The sequence below is a fragment of the Agelaius tricolor genome, unplaced genomic scaffold (assembly GCF_023055355.1).
Source record: "Agelaius tricolor isolate 1412-34295 unplaced genomic scaffold, bAgeTri1.0.p SCAF_27, whole genome shotgun sequence".
Lineage (NCBI taxonomy): Eukaryota > Metazoa > Chordata > Aves > Passeriformes > Icteridae > Agelaius > Agelaius tricolor.
The window spans coordinates 5,198,898-5,218,676 of NW_027269287.1; the positions used below are offsets into that span (position 1 = coordinate 5,198,898).

General features: G+C 35.7%; 1 protein-coding gene across 5 annotated transcripts in view; it reads right to left on the minus strand.

Moving 5' to 3' along the window:
• The window catches only part of TMEM161B (transmembrane protein 161B), a 41,762-nt gene that overhangs the window by 20,627 nt on the left and 1,356 nt on the right, over positions 1-19,779 (minus strand). For 3 of the 5 annotated variants that reach the window (XM_071448582.1, XM_071448578.1, XM_071448579.1), the window contains exons 2-6: positions 19,271-19,396; positions 13,235-13,338; positions 8,631-8,711; positions 4,159-4,256; positions 2,330-2,486 (exon numbers count right to left, since the gene is read on the minus strand). In XM_071448582.1, the coding sequence (XP_071304683.1) occupies positions 2,330-2,486; positions 4,159-4,256; positions 8,631-8,711; positions 13,235-13,338; positions 19,271-19,321 (491 nt within the window). In that variant the 5' untranslated portion in view covers positions 19,322-19,396. Of the gene's footprint in view, positions 1-2,329; positions 2,487-4,158; positions 4,257-8,630; positions 8,712-13,234; positions 13,339-14,821; positions 14,912-19,270; positions 19,397-19,779 lie in introns of all 5 variants that reach the window. The other 2 variants (XM_071448581.1, XM_071448580.1) reach the window with 2 other exon arrangements.

A 19,779-nucleotide genomic window follows, 5' to 3' on the forward strand; every position in this document is an offset into this window, starting at 1 on the left:
CACTACTTTCTAGGCTCCTGTTCCATGGTCTGCCCATACAACCAGGGCTGCCCCATCCCAGGTCCAGAATCCAGCACTTTCCCTTGTTGAACTTAGAATGGTTGGTGATTGCCCATATCTCTTTGGGTTTGAATTTGTTGAGGTTACTCTGCAGGGCCACCCTGCCTTCAAGGGAATCTTCAAGGGAGTCAAAAGCTCCTCCCAGTTTTCTATCATCTGCAAACTTGCTCTGTATCCTCAGTACAACTTTTCACCTCTTAACACACTGGCATGAAACGGAAGAAACCCTTGTCAATAAAACACAAAATTGCTCTATATTTAACTATAACATATCATGTTGACTGCTTTCTGTCAAAAATACATAGGCAACCAAATTTTTCTGAATCTTCCATTATTGTAGAATAATTTCTGGTCTCAACATACTGAGATAGTGAGTAGCTGAGTAAGTTTTAAGTATTCTCTGCATCCCAAAAGCCTGATGTCACAATACAGGAATGAACCCCTTCTGAAACCTCATCTAACTAGGTTCCAGTGACCACAGGAATTGTTACCAATACCCTCTGTATTGTACCTCTTCCTACAATATACAATTCACAACCCTGTTTCACCTAGAATTGCAATTACTATAGGGTTGTTTAAATTGATTACTCCCGAGATACAAGAGATGAAGCAAACAAGGCATTGTCACCAATAAATCTAAGAGTACATTGTGGCTTTTGTATTAGAAGCTTTTTTTTTCCATTAGTTCTATTAAACTCCCCCTCATCCTTAAAAATCGGAGTGAAAGGTGTTGGCGATCTTCTGATTTTTGAAACAGTAGCCACCTCTTTCTCCTTCCTTCTGCAGAAACTAAACTAAAATTCTCAACCTCACACCAAAAAAATAAAACAAAGAATGTGCAGTAACAATTATACATTATCTATACTATACCTATAATACAATTAAAAGGTGTCCAAGAGCCAAACACTGATTTTCTTCCCACAGCAGACTAGAAAAACCACCTTTTGGACCATGGATCTGTTCACTGACATGTCTAAGGGCAAATACCTGATCTGGAAGCATGCTAACTGACATTCTTTTTCCCAAATGTGAGTTGACATTCTCTTCTAGCAAGTTTTTATACATTACAAGGAAAAAATTCTGGAGAAATTCTATGATTTGTGCTCCAGTCTACTTAGAAAAGAACTCCTGTCCATGCTATAAAGGTATCACACTTTTTAATAATTATCAAGGACAGGCAAGCATGAAGCATATTCAGAACTCTTAGCCAAATGTAACCAAACATTAGAGTTCAAGGTTTTATATAACACCTGCTGATATTACAAAGCAACTGACCAAACCACAACACATTAAGAAGCTTTAAAGCTGCCATTTATATAGAGGAAACAATTTTGAATATTCAAGAGGTTTATCAACTGTAACTTTGCATTTTATCTGTTCTCAGCTGCTGAAGGAGCAGAGGAGCTGTAGCAATTCACTTTCCAGTTCACCTTTCTATAATTTGCTCTCTTAAAAGCCCTTTATTCCATTCCACTGCTTTATCTCCGATCATATCTTTAAACTGCAACTTTCCTCCCTAAAGCACAAGTCTGGATTCGTATGGGGTACACAGTTAATTACCATGCAAGCATCTATGTGTGATAATGCCTTCTCCAGTAAAATAAATTTAAAAAATTAACTGCCTCCTCCGTAACAAAACAAACATTTTATGGTTTGATAACGCCTGTTTCCTAAATACTCCACTTCTGTTTCCCTCAGTTTCAGAGGTGAGTTTAGCTTTTCACAGAGCTCAGTTTCTACAACTGTTTACATACCTTATTTTCTGTAAGAATACCTTGAATGTATTTTAAAATTATGAATTCACACATGTATTTTTGCAGTAAACTAGTATACACATCACTGTGCTATTCTGATCAAGAAGCATCAGATTAAACAAATTGGAAAAAAAAAGGCACACTAAATTTCCAAACTTCTTCAAAAGCTGTACTTTCTGTACACATAACCATTTCTGATTCCCAAATTGAACAAAATCAAGTTAGTTTAGAACCACTACATACTACAGATGAACACTAACTATCTTTGCATAGATGCATTTTTCTCCTAAATGGTCTGGTATTAATGTTAGCAAGCTAATGATACCAGCATTTGCAGAGAGCACGTACAGCGTATATATTATTCAACAATAACATTAGCTTACAGGACCCTTTTTCCAAATGGCAAATATTTTTGTGTCCTGCCCAACAGTGGCATGGAGATTTATATGAATTGCAAAATTATGTAAACTATTTGGAACCAGTAGAGGGGGATTCAACACAAGAGAAAAGGATACACTGCAAAACCCAAGACAAGCAGACACCACACTATGCTGATATTCATTTCTTGTGAGGGCTTCATAATGCTGTAGTAGACTTCTGTCACCATATACACAACTGTAGCTGCAACAGTAAAATCCACCAACCACTGATATTCTGGGAAGTAATGCAATGCTGAAAAATATATGTTTGTGAATGTTAAAGATATGTTTTAAGGCAGTTACTGATATATATGGAATGGAGAAGCAATTAAAAAAGGTTTTTAACTGTGTATTAAGTGTATTGAAATGAAATTTAGGTAGACCAACATCAACCAAGTGAAATGTAACAATGAAAAAGTTACTCAACAATGTGAACGTCATTCTTTACTTCTGTCATCCAATACTTCATAACTACTCAAATTTATAAGGCTGTGAGGTTTTACTATTTTATCACCTCAGCTTTTATACATTAACATCCTAAATCCAAAAAGCATACTTAATTTAGATTTCACAACACAGAGAGTAAATGGTTTTCCAGTTGAGTCTGGCTGCAATTCCAGGTAAGATGGTTTGTTTTCACCCTTTGTAAAAGATTGATATCTCACTGGCTATCATTTACTATATTACAAATAAACAGTTCTTTTTATTTTACAAACCCCACTATCTAAGATAACTGATGGATTGCTCATCAAGATTTTGTTAATACATCCTATAAAGCAATAATCATTGTGTAAACTTCACTGTAAAAATTCTGGGAATCATACTGTGTCGCATACAGGCTAGATGTTATGGAGAGAGTTCCCTTAGGTGTTGGAAACTCCAAAGAACCATTTGTGACAACACAAATTGTCTCCCCCAAACACCTTCCCTACATGTACACAATTTTAAAGTGAGAAAACACTACTGAACGTTTGACTTGACTACAAGCTACCTGTTGGCAAAGATACGAAACTGGGCAAACTTTAATATTTCCAAGTCCTACACTTGTTATTTTGAAATAACTATCTGGTTAGATTTACAAACAAATTGTATATATTATTTTTCAAACACAGTCAAACCCTATCATTCAGGTTGACAATTACATGACATAATTTCAGGTAAGTAACACTAATTGAAACTTGTGAATGTTTTGTTTATTTACTTCAAAAACTTCATTTATGTTACACACATGCTGTCTCCTACAATTTAAGCTGAAAATATACATACTTTCTTTCTATATTTATCCAGAGTACACATAAATATAAAAATGTAGGTAGAAAGAAAATATGTATCACATACATACTCATATATGACCTTTCTGTACAGAACGACTGATTATGATTTAATAATCAAAAATTACCATCTAAAAAATAATAGTCATACTTTCCACTTCCTTCAAAACACTTAATATTGCATATTTCTGTACTGTCGCTTGCTGTTTTTAAGCATTTTACCTGAATGCTTGAGATGTATGGCTGAAAGGGCTTAGGTTCCAATACGATAGCACATATCCTATGTTAGATGAGCAAAAAGTATGACTTGACATCTATCAATTATTATTTTCTTGTACAAAGTTAAATACTCTATTTTGAATAGACAATTATGTGATTGTTTCAGTGCTGTCTCATATTGCTATAACTGATAAAGTTGTGCTTTATATTGGCTTTCATCTACTCATCCTTTTCCACAACACTGCTATTAACTGTCACTCATAGAACAATAAAGGAGACTCAGCCCTACTACGTGCTTTCTCATTTATGACCAGCTGTGCATTCTATTCATTCACATTCTACAAAAAGGACATTTCAGCATTAATTACAAATAAACACTTGATAAAAAGAATCAGGATATATTCGAAATAATGTATTATTGTTGCATACTCTTACCAATAGTGTCCCTTTCTGTTACAGATTTTGTTTCCAGATGAAGATCAATATCTTTTGGAATGGTTAAGGGTTTGTTTTCAATATGACCATTATATTTTCTGTAAAATAAATAAATAAATAGATAGTACAAGCATGGGTATGACAAAATAATTTTTTTCAATATAGAATGACATTTCAAATTTTAGAAAAATGTAGAATGCTTTTTTTTCCCCAAATACAAGTATTTTTATCTTTTTAACTAAAAGTAGAACTTCAAGTTAAAATCTTGGAAAACAACCAGATATGTCAATGCCTTCCAGCTATAACTTGACAGACTCTGACATACTACTGTGGTATGGATTTAAATGGCTTCCAGCTCCTTCAATCTGAGCATGCATTGGATCAAGGTCCAGGAGACAGTATTTATTTCAGCCAACTAATTTTATCTATTTAGAGCTACAGGGTGATGTCAAAAAAAAAAGAAAAAAAAAACTTGCATCAGTCCTTCTTGTCACAACAAGGTACATCACATGAGCTGAGCTAAACTAACCTAGATCTTTGAAAGGTCCAACCTACTAACCATCAAGCAAGGCAATTTAAGGCATCTTTCTAATCTAAAAGGATGTGTATTTAGACCAAAAGGTGCTTTTCATCTGGAGCTCTCGAACTATACCAATATCATGATTTTCACTTCCCTGAAATTAAGGCATACTGGAAGACTTTAAATTTAAAACCCAGCACACTCTTAAAAGAAGATTAACAAAGTTAAAGAATTTAATCTGGGAGTCCAGCATTAGTAACTAGTGTAAAACTTCCTTCTCAAACTATTAAAAAAAAAAATCATTAAAGGAGATCAGAAGATGTTTTGCTACATTAAAAAATCATACCTAAAACTTAAGACCTCTAAAAGGCTAGAAGAAAACAATAAACTGCCACATTTTACAATATCACCTCTGAAATTAGAAAAGGAGAGGTGGACTTTCCATAGGAAAACAAATTATTGCAATATAAGCATTAAAAAGAAATCAAATCAATCACAAACTTAGTTTTCAGGAATGCTTTCATCTCAGCTCATATGTGAGAGGAAAATACAAGCAGAAAACAGTAATAAAAATTTTCAGGTTATATTTATGCCTAGTATAACCTGAAGCACAAGAATATTAATGGACAAACTATAGATAGGAATCTAAAGTATTACCCAAAAAATTGAGTTATGCAAATCTACAAAAGAAGTCCCAAACACTGCCCAAGGACTAGACAACCTGCAAGCTCCTGTGTACTTCCATGCCTGCAGCTGTACTCCTGATTTTTTTCCTACTACCTGTATCCAGGAGTACCATCATCTGGAGTGAGATGAGCATTTTTACCACTGAAGGCATTTCAGATCAACAAAACTTGGTGTTCCTACACTTTAATTATCCCAGGCAATCCAAGAGGCACAGAACAGACAGAACATACCTAGGATCATTGAATGCTTTAGTTCAAAGTAAATCACAGTAGCTATGGATCTTTTCATAAGCCTAACAACTTTGTATAATACAAACAATTCAGAAGCAGAAAACCCACCTAATATTCTTGTGGTCCTAAAGCCTACAGTATAATACACTGAAGGGTAATATGCACTGAATAAAATTAACTAAAATTTCACACTACAGCTGTTTCTAAGGCAAGTTTTCAAGCAAGCTCCTTGTATCTCCTTTAACCATTTCTCTTTAAATTAGTTCAGACTGAGAGTGTATTTAAGGAGCTGGTAATACACTTTGCAAGACTATGGTCTTGACAAAGCCGATTCTTTATCCTGCAAAATATTCTTTATCATGGGGAGTATAAACCAGATGCATCTTTATTTCTCTCACACTATCTGTTTCACATCTCCTTGTTGGGATGACTCAGAAGATGTACATTCCATTTTGTGCAACCTAAATCAGTAAATCGACTCGACAGGAACAGTTCCCACTTAACCATGGTTCTTCACAAACCAGAGTCACTTCTTTCAAGGACACAGAGGTACACTCATTCATTAAAAAATAAATTATTATTCAGTCAGTGGTTAAACAAGTAAAGCAAACAAAACATCATTTAAGCCTCCACATTACTGCTTCAGTTTCTTTGAAGTTTTATATTCTCCTTTAATTAACATTCACCCTGGTACAAACACGTACTACTACTATTGCAAAAGACTGGCAAGGCTGAGGAAAGGCAATAAGAGCAAAGGCACAATAATTACGTGGCAGTACAATTGTGTTTTTCAGTTTAAGGCTCCTATGGGTGGACTTAAACTTATAATTACATAAATTAAGTTATTTCACATATGAATAAATATCACCGGTTATATGGATAATTATTAATTATGTTCTTATTCACAATTATTTTGCCTCATTTTTGTCACAGAAAACTGTTAAGATAAAAAGACATTCTTAATTTTAAGGAATGTTGTAAAAAAAAAATTACTACTTTACAAGGAACAACTTAACCCAGAGAATGGCGGTGAATGATGCTGCATCAAGTTGGCAGTTGGTCACTCATAGTGTTCCATAAGGCTCGGTACTGGGCCCCATCCTGTTCAAGATCTTTATACATCATCTGGACAAGGGGATGGAGGGCACCCTCAGTCAATTTCCAAACACTAAGTTGGATGGGAATGTTGATCTCCTGAAGAGCAGGAAGGCTCTTGGGAGGCATCTGGACAGGCTGGATTGGGCTGATACCAATGGCATGAGGTTCAACAAGTCCAAGTACTGCGTCCTATACCTGAGTCACAACAACCCTATGCAGTGCTACAGGATGGGGCAGAGTCACTGAGTACTGCCCAGCGGAAGAGGATCTGGGGCTGCTGGTTAACAGTGACTGAACATCAGCCAGCATGGGCCTAGAGGGCCAAGAAGACCAAGCACATCCTGGCCTGTGTCAGACATACTGTGGGCAGCAGGACTAGGGCAGTGACTGTATTCTGTAGTCAGCATTGCTGAGGTCATACCTAGAATCCTGGGTTCAGTTTTGGGCCCTTCACAACCAGAAAGACATTGAGGTGCTCGAGCAAGTCCAGGGACAGGGAACTGGGGAAGGGTCTGGAGTACAAGTTAGATGAAGAGAAGCTGAAGGAGCTGGGGACTCTCAGCCTGGAGAAAAGGAGGCTTACAGGGAGCCTTTTTGTTCTCTACAACTGCCTGAGGGAAGGCAATAGCTCCATGTGGGATGGTCTCTTCTCAAGGTTAACTAGTAACCGGATAAGAGGACCTAGCTTCAAGCTGTGCCAGGGGAGGTTCAGGATGGACCTGAAGAGGAATTTTGTCGTGGAATTGGAATGGGCTGCCCTTCTTGGGCAGTATTTTGTGGAGTCATCATTCCTAGAGGTTTTCAACAAATGAGTAGATGTGGCCTTCAGGGCTGCAATTAACGTGTGATCAAAGGTTGATCTCAGAGGTCTTTATCAACCTAAAAGAGGCAAATACAATTGCTAACCATGCTGCTTAAGGGCTAGGAAACAGGAACAAAAATTAAATTACAATTAACATTGTATGAGCAGTGCAGAGATTAATTCAAATCTTAAGATTTATAAGGGAGTTCATACTGGGATAGAAGAAACAGAGCTAGAAAAAACCTCCTGTGTTGCCAAAAAGAAAACCACAGTGCATTGTCTGGTTCAAAACAAAGCCAATTTTGACATATTTCATCAACATGAACAGCTCCACCACCTCAAGATGTCTCAGTTCCTGATGCAGCTGTACTTTTGGTACAGCTGTTTGGAACTTCATGTCTGAATACCAGAAATCTATTTCCAGCTTAAGCTGATAGAGAGCTATTCCATCCTCTCAGTTGTCTTTTGATAGATTCAGAAAGCCTAGCTCTTTTAGCCCCCTTGAATAAGACAGACTTTGTTTCCTGCATGATCCCAGCAGCTCTCTTTTCCTGTTCACATACAAATTTTATTTTTCTTGAACACAAGTGATCGGAACTGTATACAGTAATCCAGATAAAGTTCTACATTGGTGTCTTGTCCAAGAGGATTAATATTTCCCTCTCCCTTCACTAGAAACATTTAATGTAATATATCCTAAGAGCCCATTTGCCTTTATCACAGCTGTGTTAAGAGTGGTGGCTTACAGTAATCCTATGTTAAACTAATATACTCAAATCTTTCTTCTCTCACTTCAAGATGAAAAGCTGCAATCCTAAGATTTGTTTCCACAGTTTTTATCTAAATGCATACACTCACTAAAAAAACTTGTCATTGAATTAGCATTTCACAGACCGTTCTGTGAGCAGAAATGAACCAGTTCTGCACAATTTGGGAATGTCCAACTCTGTTAAACTGATAAAACATGTTTTGATAAAGAACTGTGACAATTAATGCAAGCAGGGCAGTCATATGCAACTAGCAATTTTTAACTCATGCTAAGACAAAAGTAGCCTGGTAAAGTTACTAGATGAACCATATAATGCTGAAAAAACCCCAAAAGGTGGGGGAAGACAAGCTTAAAAGGAGTATTTACCTATCTTTTTTACTTTTCCCTCTTTGCTTCCCTGCAAGAATCCGCAGTTCTTCTTCAGTGGGATGTTGATACCACCGTAAGCTAAAGAAAAAAAAAACCTCAAGTAAAACAAGACCATTAGTAGCAATTTAGAGCATGGCTTTCAAAAAACTGTATAACAACACAGATTTATATACTTACTAAGACACCTAATTTGTCACTCCTAAGCAAGACACCTTTGTGTGTCAGTACCAACCCTACCTGAACTGAACAACAGCTAGAGTTCAGTTCTCTACAGCAAATGAGGTATTTATAAATAACTAGAAAGCTTTGCCACTTTGTAATTCACATGAAAGCCCTTCAGGTCTCTGAACAACAACTTTTAAAGATATCATCAAATACAGCAAACACAGTCATACAAGGTGGGAAAGTTCACTAGAATAATTATACCACTACAATTACTCATTAGAACCATATTATAAACAACTTAATAAAGTATATTATATCCCCGCCAAACCCAGTAATTTCCCAGAATCTGAAATATCTATTATCTAATAATCATTACCAAACATAATCAAATGTTTTTTCTTAAGCAGAGCACATCGTAACCCCTTTCCTTAAACACTTCTCAATGATATCTTCAACTTCTACTAGAAAAAGTGCTATTAAAAAAATCACTAATTTACACATAATTGACCTGCAAGTCTTTTCACTTTCATAGATCAATGCAAGTCTTTTCACTTTCATAGATCAATCACTTTCATAGATCAATTAATTGCCCATTCATTTCAAAAGGCAAGAAATGGCATGAAAATTTTGAAGAGGACAAACAGAGATGGTTAAGTGTCTAAGATGGTATATTTTACCTAAATTTCTAAGTATGGCAAAAATTTTAGTAGCTGAAACAAGCATTTTCCACATTCTGTCCAGATGCGGGAAGTCACTATGATCTCCACATATCACTATGATCTCCACTCTGAAATGCTGCAGTAAAGGAGACCAAGTATTAACAAGGACAGACATGAGAAATGTGTGTGGAAGTAGAAGGCCACTAATTGTCACACATGGTGACGCAGGTCAATACATGATAAAGGAATCCTCAATCACCACCTCACATAAAGAAAACTTCACGAAGTAGGACCATTCAAATCCATATTGGTGAATTGGAGATGATGTCAGATGCAATTTCAAAAAGTTAGCAAAGGCAAATTTGGAAGGCATCAAAACTCAAACAATCTCAAGCCATTTAATAACACTTGATTCCCGGCTCCGTTTTAGGAAGGCTGCCTTCATCTTGGGAACTCTTCAAGAGAAAAGAACGCTAATACCAGCCAACAGACCATCAAACCATTGCACACTGCAAATTTCCACTAAAGGAATTCACTGCCAGTTCCAAAACTGAAAATGGCAAATATCACAAATTTTGCATGAACACAGTTTTGGATGGGGAAAAAAATGAACTCAATTTTGTATAAGTAAAAGTTACTTCATTAATTTATTTTTATTATGTATAGTACAGTTGAGGGATTTGTGATTTGCAAACTTCGATGAAAAAAAGACTTTAAGACTGAGACACAAATAAATCAGAGAAACAAGCTTTGCATCCAAGTCAAACTACTCTAGATGTTAACTTCTGTCCTTCACATGACCCAAAGCAACTGTGAAAAAGCAGAAATATATTCTCCTGTTTTGTCATTTACCACATCACCCTGATCTGTACTTGGGATGCTAATGATGAAAGCCACCTATGTGGCAAAGAAACTTTTCAAAATCTTTCCTGCACAGACAGAGAAATGGCACCTTATGCAGCAGAACAGACAAAATTCTTGTTCTGTGTAGCATGCTAACACAAATCAAACCACAAATTATACCACGATTTGCTCCTAATTATACTACAAAATGACATTGCAAGTGATAGCAATAGGATAAAGAGTTTTGGTATTTTTCAGTTGATAAACCCTACACATCTTGCATTTAAAATCTCAAAACCAAAAGACTTGAACAAACATTTTCATAAATACAGAGATAATATAAAGTAGTTTATATCTGTTTTAGCTTACATATGCTTAAAACTGAAATCCCACAACTGATTACCTTATGGCTTTGACATATCCAAGTCAGTCTGAATAGCAACTGACACACAGACATGCCCTAGTTAATTTGAATAAAGGTCATTAACGAATCTACAACAAAACATCCATTTTCCCCTGTATCCTGACATGGCCTGAAAACATAGCAGCTGAAATAGCTGAGTAACTTAAAAAGCAATGTTTTGGTAGAGAATGTTTTATTAGTTAAAAATGATGCAAGGCCTATGCAGATATTTAGGCTGCCAAATATTTCAATAAATCTATTTAATTGCATTCAAGTTCTGAAAATAGCACTGATTGAAAAAGTTCGTATTTCTTAACAAATTTATGTAAATTGCTCTTCAAGAGTCAATGATAGCTATTTATTCCATTAGTAAGTAACTACCTTAAATCTGTCTATCCTAACAATTCTTTTAGATTTTAAGAAGTCTTTGTTTCCTTTTAACAAACTTCCCATAAACACAAACAGCCATCTTTAAACAAACAAGTCACTTAATGTTTCTGTCTTGTCTGATAACATGTTTATCCTCCCTCCCATTTAGCAAGGACTATCTACAGACATTTCAGATCCGTCTTGCCTGCTAATCCTTTGGAAGCAGGACATTCAAACAAAGTCACTTAAAAACCACTGTTAGATATCAAAGATTAGTTGAAGTTTACTAACAAAGGTTAGGAGGAGCAGGTGATAATTTTTTCTTAGACAGATGGACTGCTTTAGGAGTGTGCCTGTACCTGCATGCTTACGTCTGTAAAATCCTCTATAAAACCCACCCCACCCACACAGGTCTGTCAAATATCACTGGGAAAAAGACTATGGAGAAATGGGTTAAAGATAAAAGATAACCTTAGTTATCAGGTTAACTAAGAAAATAACTGCTTTTCTTTCTATCATTAAAATTCAGATTCTTGTTGCAGTGAATCTTCTGACTTATTCTTATTTCTAGACCACAGGATTATTTCTGACTCTTTATACAATTCCTGTATTCAGGGAATTATTCAGAGTGCCTGAAATTACAATACACTAAAATAGCTATCAGATATTGAAATTACAATACACTAAAATAGCTATCAGATATATAAAAGAAAACTGAAAAGCAACAACCAGCTACTAACATGGAAGGCAATAATAAAATTTCCACTGACTTCAATAAGAACAAAATTACCCAAGCACAAGTGCTGAAATCCTGCTTGAAGTATTTATCAATCTGCAGATGCGAAGATAAAATAAGAAATGGATTTGAAAAATATTTGAACAGCAAACTTCTCCCTATTGCTGGCACGTGGCATGCCTTAAAACAAGGATACTTGTTTTCACTTGTAAGTGAAAACTTCATAAAAATGAAGAACATGGGCATAATACTGACAAATTATTTTGCAAGAGCAATTAGATATTTAAATTTTCAAATAAAAGTTTACATCAATCTTAGACATAAAAGGTACAATATGTAATTTGGATAATTGCTGATAAAAAAGACTCTCACAGTGACACACTTTAAAAATAAATGGTAGCCAGTTTCATATTGATTAGTGTCATGTTCTTTTTAGAGCACAAGAAAGGTGATCAATATCCTGCCAATATGGTTAACAGTGAAACTTCACACAACAATTAAAGTATGATTCCTGTTTGTGCCATCCACCTGACAATTACTGTTTTCTGTTATATCTAACATACATCTAAACAACATTTACAGTTACTTTTCATTAGGAACTTGATGGGTGATGAAATCTGGAATATTAAAAAGGAACAAGTTGATAATTATGAGATGCAGAGAAAAAAGACAATGCAAAGATTTGTTAATACTCCTATGGAGTACATTATTATTCAAGGATACTCCTTCAGAAAGTAGGCAGTAAGGATCTGATATTCTCAAAATTTTAACAGTTACAAAAGACAGCACACTACCTGCTAATTGTACAAAGTGTTCCTCTTACCAAATGAAAACACACAGTACCTATGATTCTTTTTAATATTTAACATAGTGGTTTATATTCAAAACAGCTGCTGTTTTAAATTGTTATTATGGATACAGCGACACAGGGAATGCTCCCCTAGCAACTCACTATGTCTGTTTGATCTATTGCTACAAGGAAGTAGTGTACTGAAATTTATATTAATCCTGTCCTTTGACGTATTAAAAAGGAATAGAATTTTTAATAAATACCTAAGCACTCTTCATATGCAAGGCTAATCAGGAGGTAGATTATCACAGAGACAGTGCAGAGGAAAAGAAAACCCTTTTATTCTTCAGTATATTGAATTGAATTTAGCTTTTTAATATTAAAGGATGCACCTTGTACCTTTAATATAAGAGTTGAACAACAATTAACTTTGTGACTGATACAATTAATAGCAACAAACAAGTACGTTCTTTTACAGCAACACTGTCATTTTGCCTTGAGACCACAAATCAGGTGTAACAATGCTATGGTAATAAATTTAATAAAAGTCAATTACTTAAAAAAACCCCAAACAAGATCAGTATGTTTTACTTTTACCACCCTGTTGCATAATTACCATATTCACACTTATCTTACCTGCCACTACAGAGAAGCCAACGAGCAAGAGAATAGTGAGGTATGATCTTCTGTATGACGCTAGCCATTACCATGGTAACCACCAACTGTACACCTATCACACCCTGTAGAGAAATAAGTTAATAACAAGTCAGTATGTGCTTCAGAAAAGTGTTTAAGTATCTTAAAAAAAAAAACTAACTTAGTCTGTATAACAGGCATGATAACACTGGGGAGGAATGGGGGGAGTGAGGGGGCAAAATACTAAAGTTGTTAAAAAAAATTCTCTGAAACTTGCTACAGTAACTTACAAAATTCATCAAAGGGAAAAGGCATTCTCAGGTCACCACAGCTAATCTCCCTGAAGAGGTCTAAGATCCTCCCCCTCATAATGCTGGCCTCATTATGTATGTACAGACATTTCCTCTTTGTTTAACTAAATATGTGGGTTTCTATCTTCTCTGATTAGTCATTTTCAAGGACTCCTCTCCACAGCATCATCATCCCTACTATACCAGCTCAGTCCACCACCTTTTCCTCTTGATTTAAGGGTCATCAACTCTTTCCTCTCTAAATCCTAGTCTAAATACCAGTTTGGCCAGACTACTGGCGAAGATGCTCTTGTCCCACTTGATCAGGTGGATACTGTTCTGTCTTACCAATCCTTGCACCTCAATAGAGTCCCATGGTCACATAAGCCAAATACCTTCTACCAACACCTGCTATGCAATGAGCTGTTAACCTACAACTCTACATCAACCCTCCCCCTCCCTACCAGCAGTATAATCTTTCATCCTAAATAATGCACTAAGGAAAGTGCACGCACTCTTTTCTTCCTTTAATGCTTTCTTCCTTAGTAAAACAAAATTGTGCAGATACTGCTTTTATTAAAAAACATAGGCAGATGAAATGTTTTGGATATACATTATTATCTGTAATTCAACACGAATGAGGGAAATAAAGACAGAATAAATTATCCTTTAACTATTTATAAACACTTTCAATATGTTACCATATGTCTCACAAAAAAGTGCCATGTGTCAATAAAAGGAGGTACTACTTTTTTATACTTTGAAGTAGCACCTTTGGAGGGCGTCAGATACCAGCAAGTTTCTTTGGTGCTCAAGAGTCTCCTCACCTCCTCCCTCTTTGGAATTTCTACTGCTTCTACACTTTGGTGCCATCAACTCCTTGAGGTATCTCAAAAAGTAAAACCTCACTTTTGTTTATGTTCTGCTTCACTGATATTCAGGATCAGGAGCTGTACATATTTGAACGCTCAATCTTTATTAAGGTTATGCATAGTTCTGCACATAGATTACTCAAACCAATTCCACCAGCTTCCTAGCTAAGACAAGTGCATTCCTAACAAAAAAGTGTTACCAGCTGCATGCATAATATATATGCTATACTTACATTACTAAATTGCTGAGTATATACTCTTTGAGTACAAAACAAACCATTTTAAAATCAAATGTTTCTTCTGACAATCTTACACTAAGCCCTATAACCACTTCCACCCAATGTAAGCGAGAAATCACTGTCCCTTCATCTAGCCTCTCTACTAAGCCATTATTCTCAGAATTCACTCTCTCAGGGTGAACTTACATTAATATTCCTCTAGAATAATGCATTTATTAGAAGCACAGCCTAATCAGATGCCAATATGTCTCTTCATTTACTCCTAGAGCTTCCTATCTGTAAGGGAAAGAAATTGCCTTAACTCAAGACAAGAGAAGGGAAAAAGATGCAAAATAGGCAGTTTTTTTATATAGGGCAGCAGGTCCACTAGCTGAGCTAAAATACTTACAATTCAAGAGACTACTTAAAAGTGTACCCATAGAAACTAATTTCCTTACTCAAATAAAGCCTGCACATTGTAACAGAACCCATCAGGTACAATTCCTCTTAGCCACTGAATGCCTTGCTGCACCCTATATACCTGTTTCCAGCAGAAATTTATAGTGCTCAATCCCATAAAGTTACTGATGTATTTGATAAAAATAGAAATACCTGCAAACCTTTCCATGTACAAATAAAAATAACCTAGCAAGTTTTAAGCCATTTGAAAAAAAAAAACAACAACCAAACCTAAAACCCCAATGATATCTCTAAACTTAATTTTGATTTTGTGGAGGAAATATCCTAATATCCTTCTGGTATTTTTCTACATTTTAAGCAATTAAAAAATGTATATACATCCATATATACATATATGCCATATGTGGGCATTTTTCTTGATTCCTGAAAGTTAGTATTTAATCACAAGCAATATACTAATAGAGAAAAGCTGTCACAATAAATTTTTTTAAAAATCCACTGCATTAATCTTCCTGCAATCTACCAAGAATACTAGTCACAGGAACATATTAGACAATATAATGAGTCAAAATAACATGCTATGCGCACAGCACAACTTTTTGCAAACTCTACCTTTCTGCCTGGATGTGTTTACACTCTACTTGTAGGTTAACTAACACACTCCAGGAAAATCTACAACACCCCAAACTACCCCCATATTACAACACTAGAACACATTTTCCCTCCATCCCCAAATACAGGGTTCAATTCAGGCTCTGTCTAGATCCAGTCTCCCCCAACTTCTGAGTCTTCACTTTACACTAATATCAGTTTAAATTCAAAACAACTAATTTCAGAACCATAAATGAAGATTAGGTGCTGGTTTCCATGAATATCATACATCCTCTACTTGCACATTAGAGGACATAGGATTCAGATCTTCATCAGAAATCTACAACTTTAAAAATCTAGAGTATAAGAAATAGAGTGATAGATGTTTGAGGAAGGAGATGCTCAATGTCAAGGCTGACACCACAGGGGGTTTTGAGGACCTCTGGTAAACAAACCCTGGAACCTACCACTTGATGTATATTGAAGTAATAAGCCCATAGTTGGTGACTGGGTTGACTCAAAACTAAGAGAAACACTACTTACTGTTCAGAGATGAGGAACTGCTGCACAGATTAAATAACATGTCTGCAGTTACAGAATAGTTTGTAAAATTGAAACCATTTCATAAGGCCTCCAACACTGACTCCACATACATCCATGTCCTTATCGTGCTTCAGCTTTGCAGCTTGAAACTTGAAACCAGGTTCAAGACACTAGAGAGAGAGGTCTGCATTCTGCTGATGAAGACATTTTTGTCAATCTCTCTAATATTGGGAAGCATAGGGAGCAAAGCTGACTATGTAAGTCAGTTTTTCTGCAAAACACAGGCTGGCAAGCAACCTCCTGACAAGGTCTCAAACAAGACTGAAATGGTACAGCCATGCAGCAACAACACAGTCCAATAAACTGCAGTCTGTCTTTCTGCCATAGAGGAAGATCTTTGATGGAGAAGATCTTGAGGTCTATGTTCACTTGATCAGAAGTCTTGAGGACTATGTTCACTTCCTGACCCTCCAGTAACCATGGCATTCCCACCTTTGTTTGAGTAACATAACACACTTTACGTAAAAGCTTTAAATAAAACATAGCAGAGAACACATTAAGTAGTCCACAAGAATAGTTTCAGCAGTTACACTAATGTGAAGCTTGACAAATTTCTTAAAATTGGTAGGAAAGAAATGGCAGGCCGAAAATGCAAAAGTGTAAGGTTGAATAAAGTATAACCTGGACTTTGGTTTTCACAGTCTTTTATAGTACATACCTGGAGACAGACTTGCTGATTAGTCTGAAGGACAAAAACTAAGAATAAGCTATTAAGATAAAGTTACAATACTCTTATCTACACAGTAAGTGTACTTAAAAAAAACCAACAGCTACCTCACAGTAAGAAAAAAAAACACAACAAATTTTTAAAAGTACTTCTACCTAAAGAACATTTTTCTTTTCATCCTTACTTGATTTACAGAACATGAAATAAAAAGATAGACAAGGTTGATTGTATTATGCAAAGACACCACTCCAGTCTCCTTATTTTGACCTTGCCCAAGGTTATTCCTCCTTACCTGTAGTAAAAGGGCATGGTTTCCGTCTTTTCTTCCTTTTACCACTTATCTACCTATTACAAATAATTCAAATATCAGCTTTACACAGGACTTTAAAACTACTTGTTCTCATACAGTAACCATTTCCTCCATTACAAGATGAGGGCCTTGAGCTGAAGCCAACTGCTGTATGCACCAGGACTGCAGTAGGGATACAACTGCACGACTGAAAAACAGCTGGTAGAATCCCATTCACAATTTCACCTTCAGAAATTTAATGCCCACTACTTACTTTCTGAAGTGGCAAGTCTTGTAAAAACAAGATTTTAACACAACTGTACTTGAGTATCCTACAGATGTTAATACAGGGCATAATAATATCTTTCAATGGTAGCACACAAACACACTAATATGACTTATGATTTTTCAAGTAAGAAACTGAAAAGGTATTGTAATAGTAGTGGCCACCAAGATTTTTAAGAGAATATAACAAATATTCCTATCTCCTGCAATTTTAAAAGTGCGATGGTATTTGTGAAGTCTGGAAGACAAATCCGCTTTGAAATACCATTTAATAGCTGACACATTACTGCTTTTCCTGTAAATGAGACTTCCCCGTATAATTTTTTCTTCATATGAAAATTTTTCTCCTTCTGTCCATGCTAAAGCTCCAGCTTGCAAAAGCAAAATAGTGTTCTCCTGAAACATAAATGCAATTCAAAATTGTTTCCTAAATAGTAGAAAATATTATATAGGATGGCCAAGAAAAGTGAGCTTGCTGTACAACATCTTAAAGTGAATGCTTCCTGTGAAAATGACTACTTTCACAGAATACCTTTAGTCATTACGATAATCAGCATCCTGAGGCAGTTCAAATCCTACGGTTTGTAGAAATCAGACATTCATACAGCTAATTTTGGAAAAGAAATCTACGCTAAGAGAACTCTTAAAAAAAAAAAATCAGATTTTTACTGTTTTTTCTATTCTTATGACCAAGGCTTCCCTGAATTAGAATTTTCACACACCTACCACTGTTTACAAAAAAGTTGCTTAAAGGGGCATAAAGAATATACAAGGTGTTCAATAATATCACCTAACTGCTCACCCTCACAGAGTCTTTCATACCCAAAGGTAACTTCTGTCTTGACCAGTGTCTTTCCACAGAGACAAAGAAGAACCATAAACTGCTGTGTGGAAGGACTCAGATGTGCGCGACTCCCTTTGAAACAAGGTGATTTGTTTGAAACCAAACAGTTTTAGTCAGTGAACAGCATTTTACCTGACAGTCTTGCTTCATTTACCACTGAGGCTCTCTAAGTACAAGATTACAGAACTAGTGGTCATTAGGCAAACCACGTTATTCTACAGAAATCTTATGGACAGAACAAGGGCATTTATAAAAATGCAAATTTATCATTATTACTGAAGAAGCAATACAGAATACCTGTTGCAGTGAACACCAATATATACAGAATATATTATTAAATTACAACTAAAACTAGTTCAGAGAAATTATGTACTACAGAGGGAAAAGAAGGTTATACTCCATTATTACTTTTCCAAGATTTTCAAAATTTAGTTTGCCCAGTATTTCCACAAATAAGACAAGCAGAAACTACTGTTCCCATCTCTAAAAGATTGGCTTTTTAAAGAACAGGCTCTGTCATTACAGGAATTATTCCAAGTATGAAAAGTGAGAAGACTTTAATGCCTCTCCTGAACAGTCTAAAACACCATGGTCTTACAAAGTGTTAAGACACTTGCGCAGAGCTTGAAGTCATGGCCTAACTGGCATTGCAACTGCACAGAAGAGTCCTGACAGTCCCAGCCTGGCAGGTGTTGATGTTTATAACCTGATTTCTAAGCTCTTGGTACAAAAGAAACTGATCTATGTTTCATTCTCCTGTTGCTTTGGAACTGGAAAATACAGCTTCCAAACAGCACAGAAGTAGACTACCATCTTTTGCCTTCGCTTATGTCATGGAATCACACACAAAGATTATTTGCCCACACTGCAAGCACACAGTAAAGAAAACTGGACCTGATCTTTCAACCCCATTAGGCAACACAAGCAAGCACTCAATTACTTTAAATAAGGACCTACACTGAAAGGAAAAACTTTTTTGCTTGCAATTTTCCAAATGTAGCTTCCCATACTAGACCACAGCACTCATGGACTCCTACAAATGAGAGGAGCATCTCAAGACCTTTTGAATAAGTATTCTAACCCCTGCGGAAAAGAGAAAAAAAAAAAAGAAAAAAGGAAAAGACTTCATGAGAAAAAAATACAATTTCTTTCATATACAAGAATTTACACTATAAAAACTACTTTAGTGGAACAACATGATTAAACTTCTAAGTAGGAGAACAGCTAAAACGCAAATTTTATCAAAAATATACTTGTAAAGTACATTTCTTAAGACTTAGATCAATGAACAAACACTGGTGCCATAGCTAAAATGACATATTGACACTTACATTCATATAGTCATATGGAAGAGCAATATATTAATGGCACATACAAAATACATTTTTATACCTGCAGACTCTGTTCCTTGTATCTTAAATATAAATACATTCAAGGCTAAGTAAATCAATTCCAGTGTTTTAAAT